This window comes from Neolamprologus multifasciatus, chromosome 3, assembly GCF_963576455.1.
Source record: "Neolamprologus multifasciatus chromosome 3, fNeoMul1.2, whole genome shotgun sequence".
Taxonomy (NCBI): domain Eukaryota; kingdom Metazoa; phylum Chordata; class Actinopteri; order Cichliformes; family Cichlidae; genus Neolamprologus; species Neolamprologus multifasciatus.
Window position 1 is genome coordinate 31420215 of NC_140441.1, and position 15624 is coordinate 31435838.

Here is a 15624-nt window from a genome sequence, read left to right on the forward strand (position 1 = left end):
TGATGTTCGGTGATGCATGTTGTACCTTTATCCCTAATAATACTGCTGCTGATGGCTCTTTTACAGTAGCACTCAACAAATTGGAAAAATTGGCTGATGAACTTAAAGAGAATGCCGGCACAGAAATATCAATTTTTAAATGGTTGGAGAGCATTTTCGGGAAAGGGAAAGCCTTGCTATTGTCACTCATGATGGGTGTCATTGTAGCTTTAACTCTCTTAACACTGTGTGGATACTGTGTCATCCCCTGTGTTAGAGACCTGATTGTAAGAACCCTTTGCAAATCTGTATGAACAACAGGATGATCCAGAATGAACAAATGATTTAATTTCATTGTTTTATGATACGTTTATATGAACCCTAGGTGTGTAAGCAGTTTTTTATGGATTTTTTTTATTACTATTAGTTTTCTATTATTATTTTACTATTATATTACTATTATTGTTCATCATTATTCCTATTATCTCTACTACATACACATTGTATCTCATAAGAGTGATTAAAAATAATCAAAAGGTTGCAAATGATGACAATGTGATGAAAAATTTGTATTTTACTCAATTCATCAAAGCTCTGTGTACTACACATATGTAGTTATACCTGTCTTATACAAGGAACATTTACTTCATTAGCATGTGCAAAGTTTCTTTCAATAAATCTCAGAAAATCAGTTCAGATTCCAATATTTATTAATCCACAACATCTTTATTATCTTCACCTGTGTCTTGTGTCCAATCAATCCTCCCCATTGTGCTCTGGTTCTGCACGCTTTGTATCAGTTTGGATTTTGGGTCTGTTTTTGCCTTTTGTGCAACGTTTTGAACGTGAGTAGAAATGTTACTAATAAACATAAATTCAGGATTTTCTAAATCAAACGTCAGTGACTATCACTGATGAGAATGGCACGTACCTTTAAGCAAGGTACTTACAGTCCTACTGTAATCTCTGGAAAATCTGAGCAGTAGTGATAATTAAGCAAGAAAAATTAAGACTGATTATTTTGAAGTGATTCTGAATGCCTGAAAGCTTCACTGAAACATACTGTAGTTGTCGTTCTGCTGAATTTCTTAACTGATGCAGATGCAAGATACAAATTGGAGATTAGCAATTCATAAGAATACAACTTCATATAGGTGGGATTCCACCTCTACATTTTATGGTAGCTTTATTTGACTCACAGTTCAAGTGGCTTACTGGGCTTAAGCCCGGGTTGTTTTTTCAGAAGCCCAGGGTCTTTTGGAGTGTAATCTTTTCATAGTTAGATGCCTGGCTGACAACTGTATAAAACAAAAAACTACACACAATATTCAAAGCACATAGTGCACACTGTGGGAATTTACGACTGTGCGTAAATCCCCCCTAATATTGGTATGATCCGAGCTCAGGCACTAAGCGAGCTTCTTTCAAAGAAAAAACTCTGGTAGATGTTATTTTATATATTATGCTTTGTATGTTGTTCAGTATATTTCTATGCAAAACGAGGAATTTCAATACACAGCAGTATATTCACAGTTTAAACCAGATATTTACATACACTTTAGGGAGAAAACATAAAACCTTTTTTTTACTGTTAAACATCAATTTAGAGTAAACTTGTTTTGTTTTAGATAAATAAATATTGAAATATCTTTTGAATTAGTTAAATGTCAGAATAAAGAGAGACAGAGCTGTCTATTTTTTTTTTATCACTTTCATTAAGGAGTACATACACTAAGTTTATTGTTAGTTAATAAGAAAACTCCAGACGATTCCATTCTGAGCTGAAGAAGCTTCTGATAGGTTAGTAGAGTCAACCAAAACACCAGGAAAAGAATTGTGGAGCTCCATAAGTGTGGCTCAGTTTTGAATATAAGTTGGTGCCATTTACAATTAAGAAATACAGATAGTTTCTGTCTTTACTCTTAAAGCTAACAAATATGTTTTTTATATCTATCAATCTAAAAAAAACATTTAGTCTGATTTGCTACAATTAAAAATTAAAATTAAATTAAAAATTTTTATCTGAAGAGTATGTAAATATCTGGTTTCAACTGTATATTTGATGATGTTGGTGTTTGGTTTGATTGTCAGCACAAAGAGAGAGAGAGGAACAGAGAGGGAGAGAGAGCAGGTGAGACACATGTTAGTCAAATGGTTGTTTACCAAAAGTATCACCATATCATAGGTACTCATGTTTCTCGTACCTAGTGTTTCTTTTTAGTTTTGTTATTTTTCAAATTCTGCATGTATTAAGTAATGCGGGCTTGTTTGCACAACAAGGCTAAATAATTATATAAAGTTTTCTCAATCTAAATAGTGTACTTTGGTAGAATTAAAAAAATAAGTGTAGTGCAGGTCTATGATGATTTTTAGTGCTACTATCATCTAGTTTTGATTCTGGTTCTGTTTTGGTTAAATCCTAAGTAGTCCTGATTTTGAACTGTTGTAGTCCTGTTTTAATTCTGGATCAGTTCTGGGTCTGGTTGAATTGGGGTTTAGTCCTCGTGTATTGATACAGCCCCGACTTTGTTCTGCCTTGCTGCTTAATTTAAAAAAAAATAGTTTAAGGTGTCCTGCATATGTGATGTATATTTTTTCCCTATATGAAGTCATTCTTTTTTGAACAAAACTCAAAACAGAGCCTATTAATCTTTCAGTCATTTCTAACCCCCCATAAACATGCTGTTTTTTGATGCACAAAACAGCATGTGCATCAAAATAAACTATTTCCAGCAGTGCAATTCGAGTTCTAAGCATCCCAGAAACTATTCAGAAAAGCATAAAGTCAAACATGACTACACCAGTATAGGCTTTTAACGCCTACAAATGAAAAAATACATTTTCTACGAAAATGACATCACTTCCAGTTTTGGGCAGGAAATGGTGGACATGCAGTCATTAGCGCTCACCTCTGTTTCAATGTGTAAAGTGTTACGAACAGCTGATCGGATCGTGTTTCTGGAATATTATGTTTTTGTTCCTGCAAGCTCTTTTTATACAACTTTTGGAAAGGAAACCGTGATGTAGGACAAGTTGATGGCATAAGATGTAAGTGCAACTCGTACGGTTTCATATGCAAAAAAAATTATTGCGCTAGCTTACGCGGTTCCGGTTCTACAGGGATTTAAAAATAGTTACGCAAAACAGAGCGTGCCAGCTCCGACCGGCTTTATAGGGTTAAATCCAACTTATTTCTGATTGCAATTTTCTTGCAAACGAATGGAGAACACAAACTGTCCAAAAACCTCTTATGTTTAGCTGTTTTTTGTAAAAAAACATAAATTACACACGAACAACATTAAGCTACTCACGCAGAGAAGAACGGCTGCTGCTGCCATCATCATCCGTCATCATTTCTGCTACACTGGCAGGGCTAGGGGCCAGGACTCTCCTCTTTGGGTTCTTGGGGGATGTTGCTAACTCCGGGTCCAATAACAGGCACCACACCCGCAGTAGATGTGCTCGGTGTGAGGTCTCGCAGCAATCTATCAAATACGGCGCATTTCTCGGCTTTTAAAAAAACGATATTCGTCGCCAGATGTTTCATCAGATTCGAGGAGTTACCTCCTTTGCACAGTATCAGCTTAAAGCACTTGTTGCAGGCTGCTGAGTTTGCATCTTTTGCTGTGAAGTACAGCCAGACTTTGACCGATTCGCCTTGGGCATTTTTAATCTGTAGCTCTGCTCTAAAAGAACGTACGTACCTGGGCCCGCCTACTATCTGGTACCCATCCCTACTCCAAAACTCTAGTGCTGCTGCTATCATTTTTACTAATTCAGTGATCCTGCTAACGTTTCAAGGGCTCAGCATATGTTTTTCTTTACACTGTGATATTCAGTATTAGTGAGGATATTTTCTTAATATTAGTTTACTAAAACACCTAATAAGAGGTGTAAACGTGAGCGTGAATGGTGTCTGTCTTCATATGTTAGCCCCGTGACAGATTTGCGACCTGTGCACGGCGTACCCCGCCTCTTATCCTGTGATAGCTCTGATATCCTGAATTGGGTGAGCAGAAGAATGCACAATTGAAGCACTTTATGTGTTGAGCACGTTGTCACGTTGATGGAAACATCGGGTCAGTTGGGCGCTCGGTGCTTTGCTCGTGGAGTAAAAGAGCCAAGCATTGTACCTAGAGATTAGCAGAAGTATTATTGTTGTTTTGATAAAACAGTCATAGTACATTATATGGATTGCATGGATTTTATGCAATAATACTGAAGAGAATCATTACACACAGCCTTCAGAAACTATCATGTAATTTGCAACCAACACATTTTACAACTTGAATCACTTCAGTGAACATAAAGTTCTTATTTACACACCTGTCTATAAATTCCTCAGTAATATTGTAAAAAAACCCCAAAAAGAACCTTTCTATGTGAAAAATATTTCCTTAACCCGTTTCTAATTATGCCTTTTTAAGAGTCATCAGTCTGTTTATATTTGTTCACAATTTTTATGCATGCTGTGGATCCAGCTGTATAAATAATGTGTAATTTCCTCTGAAAAAAGAACTAAATATGAATTTACTTAACCTAAAAGAAAGAACACAACTAAAAAAAGGGAGTAAAAGTAGACCTTTTTCACTGGCAGCTTGACCTCATTAATGCCCGTGGCTTTTCTAGCCAAGTTTTTTTTTCTTTTTTTTAAATCTAAACCTTTGTCAAAAAAGTCTCACGAAACATCTTGTCAGCTGTGAAGCTCTTTTATACAGTAACACACGGCTTATGACTTTGCATTTTATGTTTTGTTGAGCTGCATGTCCAGATTTTGCTCTTCTGCACCCTCTGGTGGTGAAGTATATAGGGTTCAGTTGTTTGCAGGTTGGATCTCCACCCAGCCACTTTATGCTGGCACACATGGTGTCTGCGTGCTGCAGCTTGTGAAGAAAATATCGTTCAAAAAGAAGAAATAAGTGAGAAAGAAGGCCATAAAGGACTATTTAGCCCCTCTTGGATGTTAGCTTACGAGGTTTGTGTATTTTAAATGTTTTATTTTCTGTATTTAAGGACTTTTGATTGATTGACACTAAGTGCAAGAGTGCATTTTGATGTGATGTTTTGTTTTATTGTTTTTGAGTAGTTCTCACGGGTTGTCAAGACCAGAATGAAGCCTGTTTTATAACTCTACCCTCAAGTGTTGTGTGCCCAATCATTAACAAAAGTGACTAATGACTCATACGTTCTATACTAATAAACAAATCTAAATAACTCTGAAATTTCTGGTGTTCTTTGTATAACTGCTAAATCTAAAATTCAGAATAACAGTCACAAGTTTTATTTACAAAAACACCATGTGAAGCTATATTAAGTGCAGGAGCAAGGGAAGGAAGGGAAAAACACACTCCACTCTTCAGACACTCACGCTCACGATCTTTCTCCACACCACCCTGCCAGACTTCAGGGAAACGGTTCAGGAAATGGGGAAAGGTCAAGGGAATCTATTTAATCTCAATCAGAATGGACTAGAACATCAACTCTCTGGTGAGTCCCTTGCATATTTTTAAACCCAGCCCCCCTCCCCAAAATCGAATCCTGTGTGTAAAAATATCTGGAAGCATCTCAATTGCTTTGGACTCTCTTATGTAGACTTTGCGTAAAAACACGTAGAACTTGAACACACTCCATCACACCTTTTATGGTCTATACCCACATACTGAAAAAAACTGATGCCTGAGGACTCGTCAAGCTCCGCATTAACAGGCAGCTATAAATAACTTATACACAAACAACACCAGCCATCTCTTTTTAATTGCTTAAGCTAAAATTATACTTTGGAGGTGTGCTCGTAAGCAAACCTAGATGACCAGCCGAGTTAAAACAACAAAATTACAATCTTTAAACACCTGCAAGTTATAACGAATTACAATGGAGTGCCAAAACCACACAGACACTACAAACAATAAATTCAGAGAACTCGAGGGAAGAATCTGTGCTGCAAAAAGCTGAGTCAGGCAAATTATGGACCCCATTTATTCATGTATGAGTAAGTCAGTGAACTTATGATATCATGTCAACTGATTACTGCCCTCCAGTCACAAGAACACTTCAGATCACAGCAGGTAGACTGAACAGGAAATCCAGAGGGCAAAATATTAAGTGATTTCAGTTTTCTATAAAGGTTATGACAAACTTCAGACATTTAGTTTTATTCCAAATACATTTTCAACAATATCAACAGTTTGATGTGCATACATGCAAAACAACGATTCATAGTAATAGTAGCCAAAGAGCGTGTCCGATTTGTCTGATTTCATGTTTTATTGGTGGGTTTGTGTGCGGACATACTTCGTCGATCTGTCTTTCCCATACAAAAGCTGTGTCTGCCATTTCTGAGAGTTCACACTCCAGGTGTGGGCTGCGATAAGAGGGCCCCACCATGGCTCCACAATGCGGGACCCACAAGTTAGAAAACGTTTGTTTGTTGCTAGGTCTGTGGCATCTTTTCAAGTTGCATGTCAGTTAAAAAAACGTTATTACAATTTTGCTCGCTTCTCTTTTGCAGAGCTAAATATACTAATATACTAAATACTCAGAATGAATAAGTTGTCTTAACATAAGGCGCACTAAGTGAAACAAAACTCATTCTTCTTGCTTCCTCCACTTCCGTCCCATTGATTCATTAATGCTGAATTCTCTCGCAGCTGCTCTATTCCCATGTTCTACTGCATGACTGACAGCCTTGAGTTTGAAATCTGCTTTGTAAGCATGTCTCTTAAGAGGTGCCATTTTGGGATTGTTATACACAGACAGTACGGTAATATTATGTTGAAGCAGAGTACGTATTACTCCACAAGGCTCCTGACTACGGTAGCCGTAATGTTCTGACAATCCATCAAGTGGTGCGGCTTGGTAGCTTACCAAAGTTGTACTAAAACATTTTGACAGGTTTGTCAAATAACATAAAATAAAATAGCACACTGTTTTGCCTTCTTCACTGAAATCATGGTGAGCCTAAACAGTATGATGTATGTATGTAACAGTATGACATGATGATGTTTGAAGGCTCATCATATTGTCATTTTTCTCTTGTTCCAACTTCTTGACAACCAAATTGAATTTCAAATATAACAATTAAAATCAGTTTTAAATACACTGTCTTTGATTTTGTTGAAACATGTCTCTAAAGTCTCTTAATGTCAACAAGTTTTTAACCCAATATAATAATTTTAAAGAATACTAATTATTCACTGCAAGTTATGTCCCACAGCATATGTGTAATCATCTTGCTGAAATATGTTTTTATTATTATTTATAATGTTTAATCTTTTAAATAAACCTTAATTATGTCTAAGGGAAAACAAACATAATTTTAACAATAATTACTGTTCTACAAGTATCATAGCCATTGTAATTATACACATGTGGGGTATAAACCATTCATATTTGTCATGACCATGTGCAGGCAGGAAGGAAAAGGATCCAATATGCAGACTCACAGAGGCAGAACTCAAAAACCACAGCTTTATTGCTGGCAAAAGACAAAACAAAACTGAAACTGGGACAGCTAGAAACTGTGGATGAAAACAGAGCACACAGGCAAGTATGAGGGACGACGTGACAACGAGCAGGAACACATGCAGACACTAAATACAGAAGAGGAACAGGGCAAAGAGCAAACATCTGGGAAACACGGCTGACACTAATCACACAGACTAGACAGGGGAGAACAAACAGAACATCACGCACACAGACCGAAGACTATCAAAGTAAAACTGTAAGTACACTGAATTTTACAGACTCAGACCCACAAGTAGACACTATGACAACACGGACATGACAACAGAGGGAACACAGACACGTGGGACCACGGTAGTCACAGGACAAAGGGGCTAAAAATACAAACAGAAACCAAATCACAGGAAACTCAAGATACTGGGTCAAAATGACCCCGAAACGTGACAATATTACTATAATCCATTTATGGCTACACACATTTTGACTGGTGTAAAAGTGGTCAAATCAAAAAATGTTCAGCTTGAACTGAGAAACATAATGTTTCCTTGTTTCTTTTTATTTTGTTTCTTCTGTTGGAAATTGTTTTGGAGTACTTTAAATAGGACATGCAGAAGCAGAAGGTTTAAAATTTTGAATGTACACTTAATTAAGTCATGTTTATAACAATTAATGGTATAACAAAAGTCCATCCAGAAGACCGTAGCACTTACAAAAAAGCATAATATTTATGCTTGCAATATAACCTTTAGTTTAAAGTCTGCCTTGGGGACCAGTCCTTGTAATATTTTTGTGTTTATTTGTGTGCGTGTGTGTTTTCATTTTTTTTCATTCAGCTTTTCTGCAGCTATGGGGCATATATGGTATCACTCTTGGCTGGAAGCAGTGCTTAATCAATGGAAAAAACAAAAACTTTGTCCAAAAACCTCTCATGTTTAACTGTTTTCCACTTTTTCTTTGGTCATTTTAGCCTTTTTGGCCAGAGTGAAGGGAGTATCTGCCATCAAACAAGAAGACAGCCGCATGTAGCTATGATGATGTTTGCTGTTCACCTTACATGCATTAATATAATAACGTGGTTAGCCTACTCAACGTAAATTACACACGAACAACATTAAGCTACTCACGCAGAGAAGAACGGCTGCTGCTGCATCATCATCATCCTCATCATTTCTGCTACACTGGCAGGGCTAGGGGCCAGGACTCTACTCTTCAGCTTTTTGGGGGATGTTGCTAACTCTGGGTCCGATAACAGGCACCACACCTGCAGTAGATACGCTCGGTGTGAGGTCTCGCAGCAAGCTATCAAATACGGCGCATTTTTCGGCTTTTAAAAAAAACGCTAAGCGTCGCCAGGTGTTTCATCGGATTTCAGGTGTTACCTCCTTTCCACAGTATCAGCTTAAAGCACTTGTTGCAGCTGCTGAGTTTGCATCTTTTGCTGTGAAGTACAGCCAGACTTTTGACCGCTTCGCCTTGGACATTTTTAATCTGTAGCTCTGCTCTAAAAGAACGTACGTACCTGGACCCGCCTACTATCCTCGGAAACGTAAAATGATTGGCTAGAATTCAAAGTGTATTACATCTCAGGAAAAAAAAGCACCGAAATAAAGCACCGAAATGTGCACTGCTTTTCGGTCTGGTTACTACCGTTTATGTCAGAACCGGTGCCATCATGGCACCGGACACCGGTACCCATCCCTAGTCCTGATTGTTCTCATCTTTGTCTTGTTCCTAATCAACTCTCCAAGTGTATTTTTATGCTCTGCATCTGTTTTCATTTGTTTGGATTTTGGGTCACCATTTAATTTGCAGAAAGATTTGAACATGAGCAGAAATCTATAAAATTCTACATAAAATTATCTATAAAAGTCCTGCGGTTTAGAAATGAAAACATATGGATGTTTAAGCAGGTTACTTACAGACGTACTCTCATGTTTGGAACCAGGCAAAAACAGAAACCTTGAAAAAGGAAATCATCGCTAAATGTGCGCTGTCTTCTGTCAAGACACCCGTACCTCCTCATGTCACATTCAGTTTTCCACCTTTTTATTGTCAGACTACACTAAAGTAGTTTTATATGCTCTCCATCAGGAACCACTTTTTCTTTTTTCTTGTATTGAGATATTTTGATATATTTCTGAAAAATATATTTTATATATATTGACATTAAAATAACAAGTTTAGTTGTCTGTGAAGGGTCTCAGCCATCCAGGTCATCGTAGTCAAAGGAGTTTGCAAAGAAAAGCGTCTGGACTTCTTTAAGTTACTTGAAGACGTTTCACCTCTCATCCGAGAAGCTTCTTCAGTTCTAAGGTCAAATGGTGGGGAGTCCCAGATATAAACCTAGTGGGAGTGTCCCCCCACAGAGGGACAAAAGGACCCCCTGATGATCCTCTAATCGCCTGAGCCAAGGTGTGAAAATAGGTGTGGGTCCCAATCAGCCAGGGTTTCGGGTGAGTTTATTGTGAAACCTGGCCCCACCTTATCATGCGAATTCCTGAGGTCAGATGGCCCAGGATGTGAGTGGGCGTTAAGGCGTCTGGGAAGGGATCTCAAAACTGGATTATAGATGGCAGACAGTTGGTGTCGTAAACCACCGCCACTGTGGTCGCTCACAGTGGACATAAATGGCTTCTTTCACTCCTCTTTCAAACCATCTGTCCTCTCTGTCCAAAATGTGAACATTGGCATCCTCGAAAGAGTGTCCTTTATCCTTAAGATGCAGATGGACTGCTGAGTCTTGTCTTGTGGAGGTGGCTCTTCTGTGTTGTGCCATGCGCTTGTGAAGTGGCTGTTTGGTCTCTCCAATGTAGAGGTCTGGGCATTCCTCGCTGCACTGTACAGCATACACCACATTGTTAAGTCTGTGTTTTGGCGTTTTGTCTTTCGGGTGAACCAGTTTTTGTCTGAGCGTGTTGCTGGGTCTGAAATGCACCGGGAGTGAAGAGGAGTGAAAGAAGCCATCTATGTCCACTGTGAGCGACCATCTTTGAACAGAGGCGGTGGTTTACGACACCAACTCTCTGCCATCTATAATCCAGTTTTGAGATCCCTTCCCAGACGCCTTAACGCCCACTCACATCCTGGACCATCTGACCTCAGGAATTCGCATGATAAAGTGGGGCCAGGTTTCACAATAAACTCACCCGAAACTCTGGTTGATTGGGACCCACATCCAGTTTCACACCTTGGCTCATGTGATTAGGTAGAGGATCATCAGGGGGTCCTTTTGTCCCTCTTTGGAGGGAAACTCCCACTGGGTTTAAATCTGGGACTCTCCACCATTTGACCTTAGAACTGAAGAAGCTTCTCGGATGAGAGGTGAAACGTCTTCAAGCAACTCAAAGAAGTCCAGACGCTTTTCTTTCAAGCTCCTTTGACTACAAGTTTAGTAAATCATCCATATCCTATTTCTTTTGATTTTGATTTTATAAAAAGGTGTTATTACAGTAACAAAGTTGCTTTTTAAGAAATATGTTTTGTTTTATTTTAAAAGAACTGCAGCAGAAGCTGTGGTCAGTTTTACTAAAAGAAACTATGCATGTGAAAATGTATGACGGGGTTCTGTGGAAACCTACTAGCACTTCCAGTCAGCTGGACTCATTGATACAAAATTAACTTCCTCCTTCGGCTCCATTTATATTTGAGGAAGGCACTCCTGATCTTCACTGGGTGTCTTGTTTCCTCCGCTGTATGACCCTTTAACAACAGAAGTTCAGCTGGTTTTTACAAACAAGTGGTGGTGAGAATTTTTTCAGTTTATTAATCTTCTTAATTTCTTTATAATTTGGGTGATTGCAAATTAAAATGGAGAGAAATTACTACATAAACCCTCTTCAAGTTTACTTTCACAGTAGGTATGTCTAATATTTACTATTTTTTATTTTCTGAAACTAATATTTATCAAAGAAAAAGTAACTCATACAGTCCTGTCTGCATGTGGACACTTTCTGTCATGATCTCAAAGTAATGATGTATCTGAGTTAAGAAGTCTCAGTGAATGTAACTGAGCAGTTGTGTGTTAATGTTCTAGACGTTTCAAAGTTCTTGACGCCTTGTTCAAATCTGACTTCTTGTCATATTGTTGAGTCTTTGATTTCTGTTTTTACTTATTGGTTTTCCATGTAATAAGTTACTGTTTGTAGTATTTTGGATCAAGTTAATATTTTTAGTCTGGCATATTGAGCTTTAGTTTTACTGTAGTTTTTAAAAATAATTTCAATAGAGTGGTCCCTCGTTTATTGCCGGAGTTACGTTCTAAAGAAAACCCACGATAGGTGAAATCAGCGAAGTAGTGAACTTTATATTTTACAATTATTATAGATATTTTAAGGCAGTAAAACCCCTCACTACACACTTTATACACTTTACTCAGACAGGCATGAACATTTTCACACTTTTTCTGGTGTTTAAAAACTCTCAAAATTCAAACTTTAATAGAAAAATAAGTCCAGTATTTTAGAATAAAACCAAAGGTCAAATCCTGTTTTCAGGTCCAGAACATGGAAATAGAGCAGCTGTGAGAGAATTCAACATTAATGAATCCATGGTACGGAAGTAGAGGAAGCAAGTAGAACAAGATGAGGAAAGTTTCACATATCGGACTGTTTTATTTCGTTTAATGTGCCTTATAATCCAAAAAAAATACGGTAACTTCTACCTTCCTTTAGCATGTCCAGAAGTCCAACTTTTTGTGCGATGGTGAGCATCTTCCTCTGCCTTTTGGGTGCTACTGCAGGTGCCTTTGACGGTGCAAATCGCTTGGTCGACATTGTTGTGTTTGTTTGGGAGAAAACCTACAAGCATACAGTACAGCACTTCAGAGTCACACTGCTAGGGACCGAAGATTTATGTAAATTTGACAAACTGAACGCATTCTGTACTGTACAGGAGACACGGCAAGGAGGAGATTGATTGACACTGGTCTACAGCCAATCAGGACGCAGAACACAATGCGCTGTAAAAAGAAAAAAGCATGCAAAATTGCACACAAAAACTCTGCGAAACAGCGAAGCCGCGAAAGGTGAAGCGCGTTATAGCAAGGGACCATTTATTTTGAGCCTGTCTTGTTCTTCAGCTTTAGTAAGCAGAACCATCTGATCTGAAAAGACTGTTGATCCAAATACATTAGATTTGCCAAGAGGCACTCTATAAACTCCCTATGGGCCCAACTTGTTATTTTTTTTGTTTTCGTTTATTTATTTATTCCGATTAATAATTAATAACCATGTATTTTAACAACACTGCAGCTTACAGAGAGTTATGATAAAAACTGTGGAGGAAGTCAGGAGTGGCAGGGAACTATGTGAGAGTGGTGCGGGATATGCATGAGGTCAGTGCAGGAACGACCAATGGGTTGAAGGCCGGGGTTACATCAGGTTTAAGAGAGCCTGGAGAGGTGGAGGTATGCTTGGGAGAGAAGAGGGATGAAATTCAGTAGAAAGAAAACAGAATACATGTCTGTGAATGACAGGGACACGGATGTAACAGTGAAGATACAAGGAGCAGAGCTAGTGAAGGTAAACAGTCTACAAGCAAGATGAAGAAGACGATGAAGGCAAGGTGGAGTGGATGGAGAAGGAGGCAGCATGACTGGAAAGGCTTATAAAATGTTAATGAGGCCAGGGCAAACAGAGAGTTGGTGCAACAGAGGAGGATACTGAGGATAGGGTGAGATGAAAAAAGACGATCTGCACTGGCAACCCCTAAATGGAGCAGCTAAAGGAAGATAATTGTTTCCCTTTAAGAGTAATATTTTAGAATTGTTTTTGTTATTTTCCTCTGCACAGATGATCAAGTGTTTGGCGATGTCATTACCGAAGCACCTCCTGCCCCTTGCTGCTCTCCTCCTTCTGTCCGTCTTTCCCACTGAAACTAAAGTGGTGGCATCAGTGGAAGACTGTAAGGAGTTTTTTCTTCAGCAAACTCCACCACACATCCCAGGAATTTTGGATGGAGGGATCATCCTGGACCAAAACAGATACAAACTGATTCGCCAGACATTAAATAACACCAGAACATTTGTGACGCTGTACGACACCCAGAACAAGATTCCAGTTTTTTCTGCTGCAAAGTACAGAGGGGGAGCTGGAGGCAAGAGGCCCAAGAATAAATGGATGATTGAACCACAGGTATCAGTAGCAATAACACATATTAGTTACCAGTAAAACTAACAATTAATTTTAGACTAAAATAAAATATTATGAGAGTGTAGTCCTACTTACATGCTATAATTGTAGCTAATCAGGAATCTACAGATATTTTCCATTACATTGTGATATTCAGAATTGTTCAATGTGTTTTCCTAAAGACATCCTACATTAAATGAGTTTGGCTAAAATTAGCTTAAATTGTGTCAACCCAAGTTTGCTCAGTAAATGAAAACAAGCATTATCAGCCAGAAATTATCCGAGGTTTAAGTCCTCTTTTCTTTTCTTTAAATGAAAAAATATTAACTGTGCAGTTAATTTATTTAGCAGTAACCATACATTCATCACTATCTTACCCTTTTTACATTTTGACAGCTTGAAAACAAACGAGACAAAGGCATTATGAGAAAATCAAACAAAAACATCATCTACAACTACCAGGCTGGAAATGAAGATTTCAAAAACAACCAAGGGTTTGACAGAGGACATCTATTTCCAAACTCATACGGATCCACTCTTATTGAAAAAAGGTCTACTTTTACACTGACTAACATTGTTCCACAAATAAGTAATTTCAACCAGGGAAGCTGGAATAGAATGGAAAACTGTGTCAAATGTGTTTTGAATGAATATTGCCTTAACAACAATGAAAAAATAGAAGGCTTTGTAGTTACTGGAGCACTGCCCAGCAACAATAGTCTCAATAACAAGATCAATATTCCTTTAGTGCTCTGGTCAGCATTCTGCTGCTACAGTCACAGGCAGAACAGCTGGCTGGCAAGTGGACACTGGGGGGAGAATGTGGCCGATGGCCCTAAATACCAGCAGACACAGACCTTAACAGAACTCCACAGAACCCTGGGAATTGAACCATTTCCTCAAACGCAATGTCCTCTTCACACCACTGCCACTCACTTGTACTCAGACCTCTCCTCTAACTGCAACTGCTCACCCACACCAAGTACATCTTCTCCTACAACCACTGCTAACCCTTGAAGTCCAATATCTGTGTCTTCCACTTCTAAAGCTAACGCAGCAGCCCCTCCCAGTGCCAGTACTGATCTTCCACATTGGGCACTTCTAGTCCTGCATTTGACCATGTTACTACCACAATGTCCCACATCTACTACCAAATGTTATACCAATACCATAAAAGCAATTATTCATAAAAAAGCAATTCTTTGCCCTCAGTGAATGAGAAGCAGTACATCTGGGTAAAATACAACTGAAATGTATGAAAACTAGCTTATTTATTCAAATAAAAAAAATCATTAAGGAAAGTATGCTCAGTATAAATGAATGTACAACAATCCAGTAAATGTCATTTGATTAAATTCCATTAAATGTAATTGTACTTTTGTGACAAGGTTTCATGGGAAATATATTAAACAAAATTATTGTTATAACAAATAATTTTCACTCATTGGTACTTGATTCTGATGTATATTTGTCTCATCTTAATTGACAATAAGTGTAAAAATAATTGTTTTTGTGATTTGTTTTGTCTTTAAAATCTTCTGCTTATGACAATTTATTAGTAGTTCCAAACTAACTTACAGACTGTTCAAGTTTTCTTTCTCATATTTCACAATGAATGCATTAAATCTAAAAATTCAATGAAATAAAAATTACTAACCTCCATGATATTTTGTAATATTTGACATTAAATGTGACAGCAACAATGTGCATGCTGTCTGTCTGTCTGTTTGCTAGCAGTCCTCAGTTTTCAAGATATCATATTTAATAGGTTTGTAGCATGAACCTATTCGCTGGAACGTTAAGGACAATTTACTACACAGCAAAAGCAAGACACAAGTAGGCAAAGTTCTTTGTGTTACTCATGCATGAGGGAGACCAGACCGGAGCCAGATGCCGTTCCGCCCACTTGGCCTCCGTCGGACTCTCGGCCAGGTTCCCCATAGCGCTCCTTTTATTGTGGTTACATGAATATGCATAGGTTCATTAATATATGATGTTTCATATAGGTATACATGTGGACAAAGAATACCTTGTCTCTGTGTGTGTGTGTGTGTGT

At 38.2% G+C, this 15624-nt stretch overlaps 1 protein-coding gene across 1 annotated transcript; it reads left to right on the plus strand.

Moving 5' to 3' along the window:
• The first annotated feature begins 10949 nt into the window (after positions 1 to 10949).
• LOC146522569 (endonuclease domain-containing 1 protein-like) lies at positions 10950 to 14925 on the plus strand. Its single transcript, XM_085154756.1, has 2 exons — positions 10950 to 13571; positions 13965 to 14925. The coding sequence occupies exons 1-2, from the start codon at positions 13230 to 13232 to the stop codon at positions 14583 to 14585; spliced, it is 963 nt and encodes a 320-aa protein (XP_085010882.1). The 5' UTR covers positions 10950 to 13229; the 3' UTR covers positions 14586 to 14925.
• The last annotated feature ends 699 nt before the right edge of the window (positions 14926 to 15624 follow it).

Bases quoted from the DNA above. Each gene is read 5' to 3' on its own strand.
- LOC146522569 (XM_085154756.1), top strand. From the start codon at position 13,230: ATGATCAAGTGTTTGGCGATGTCATTACCGAAGCACCTCCTGCCCCTT. The intron at 13,572-13,964 runs GTATCAGTAGCA...ACATTTTGACAG, and splicing joins AATGGATGATTGAACCACAG to CTTGAAAACAAACGAGACAA.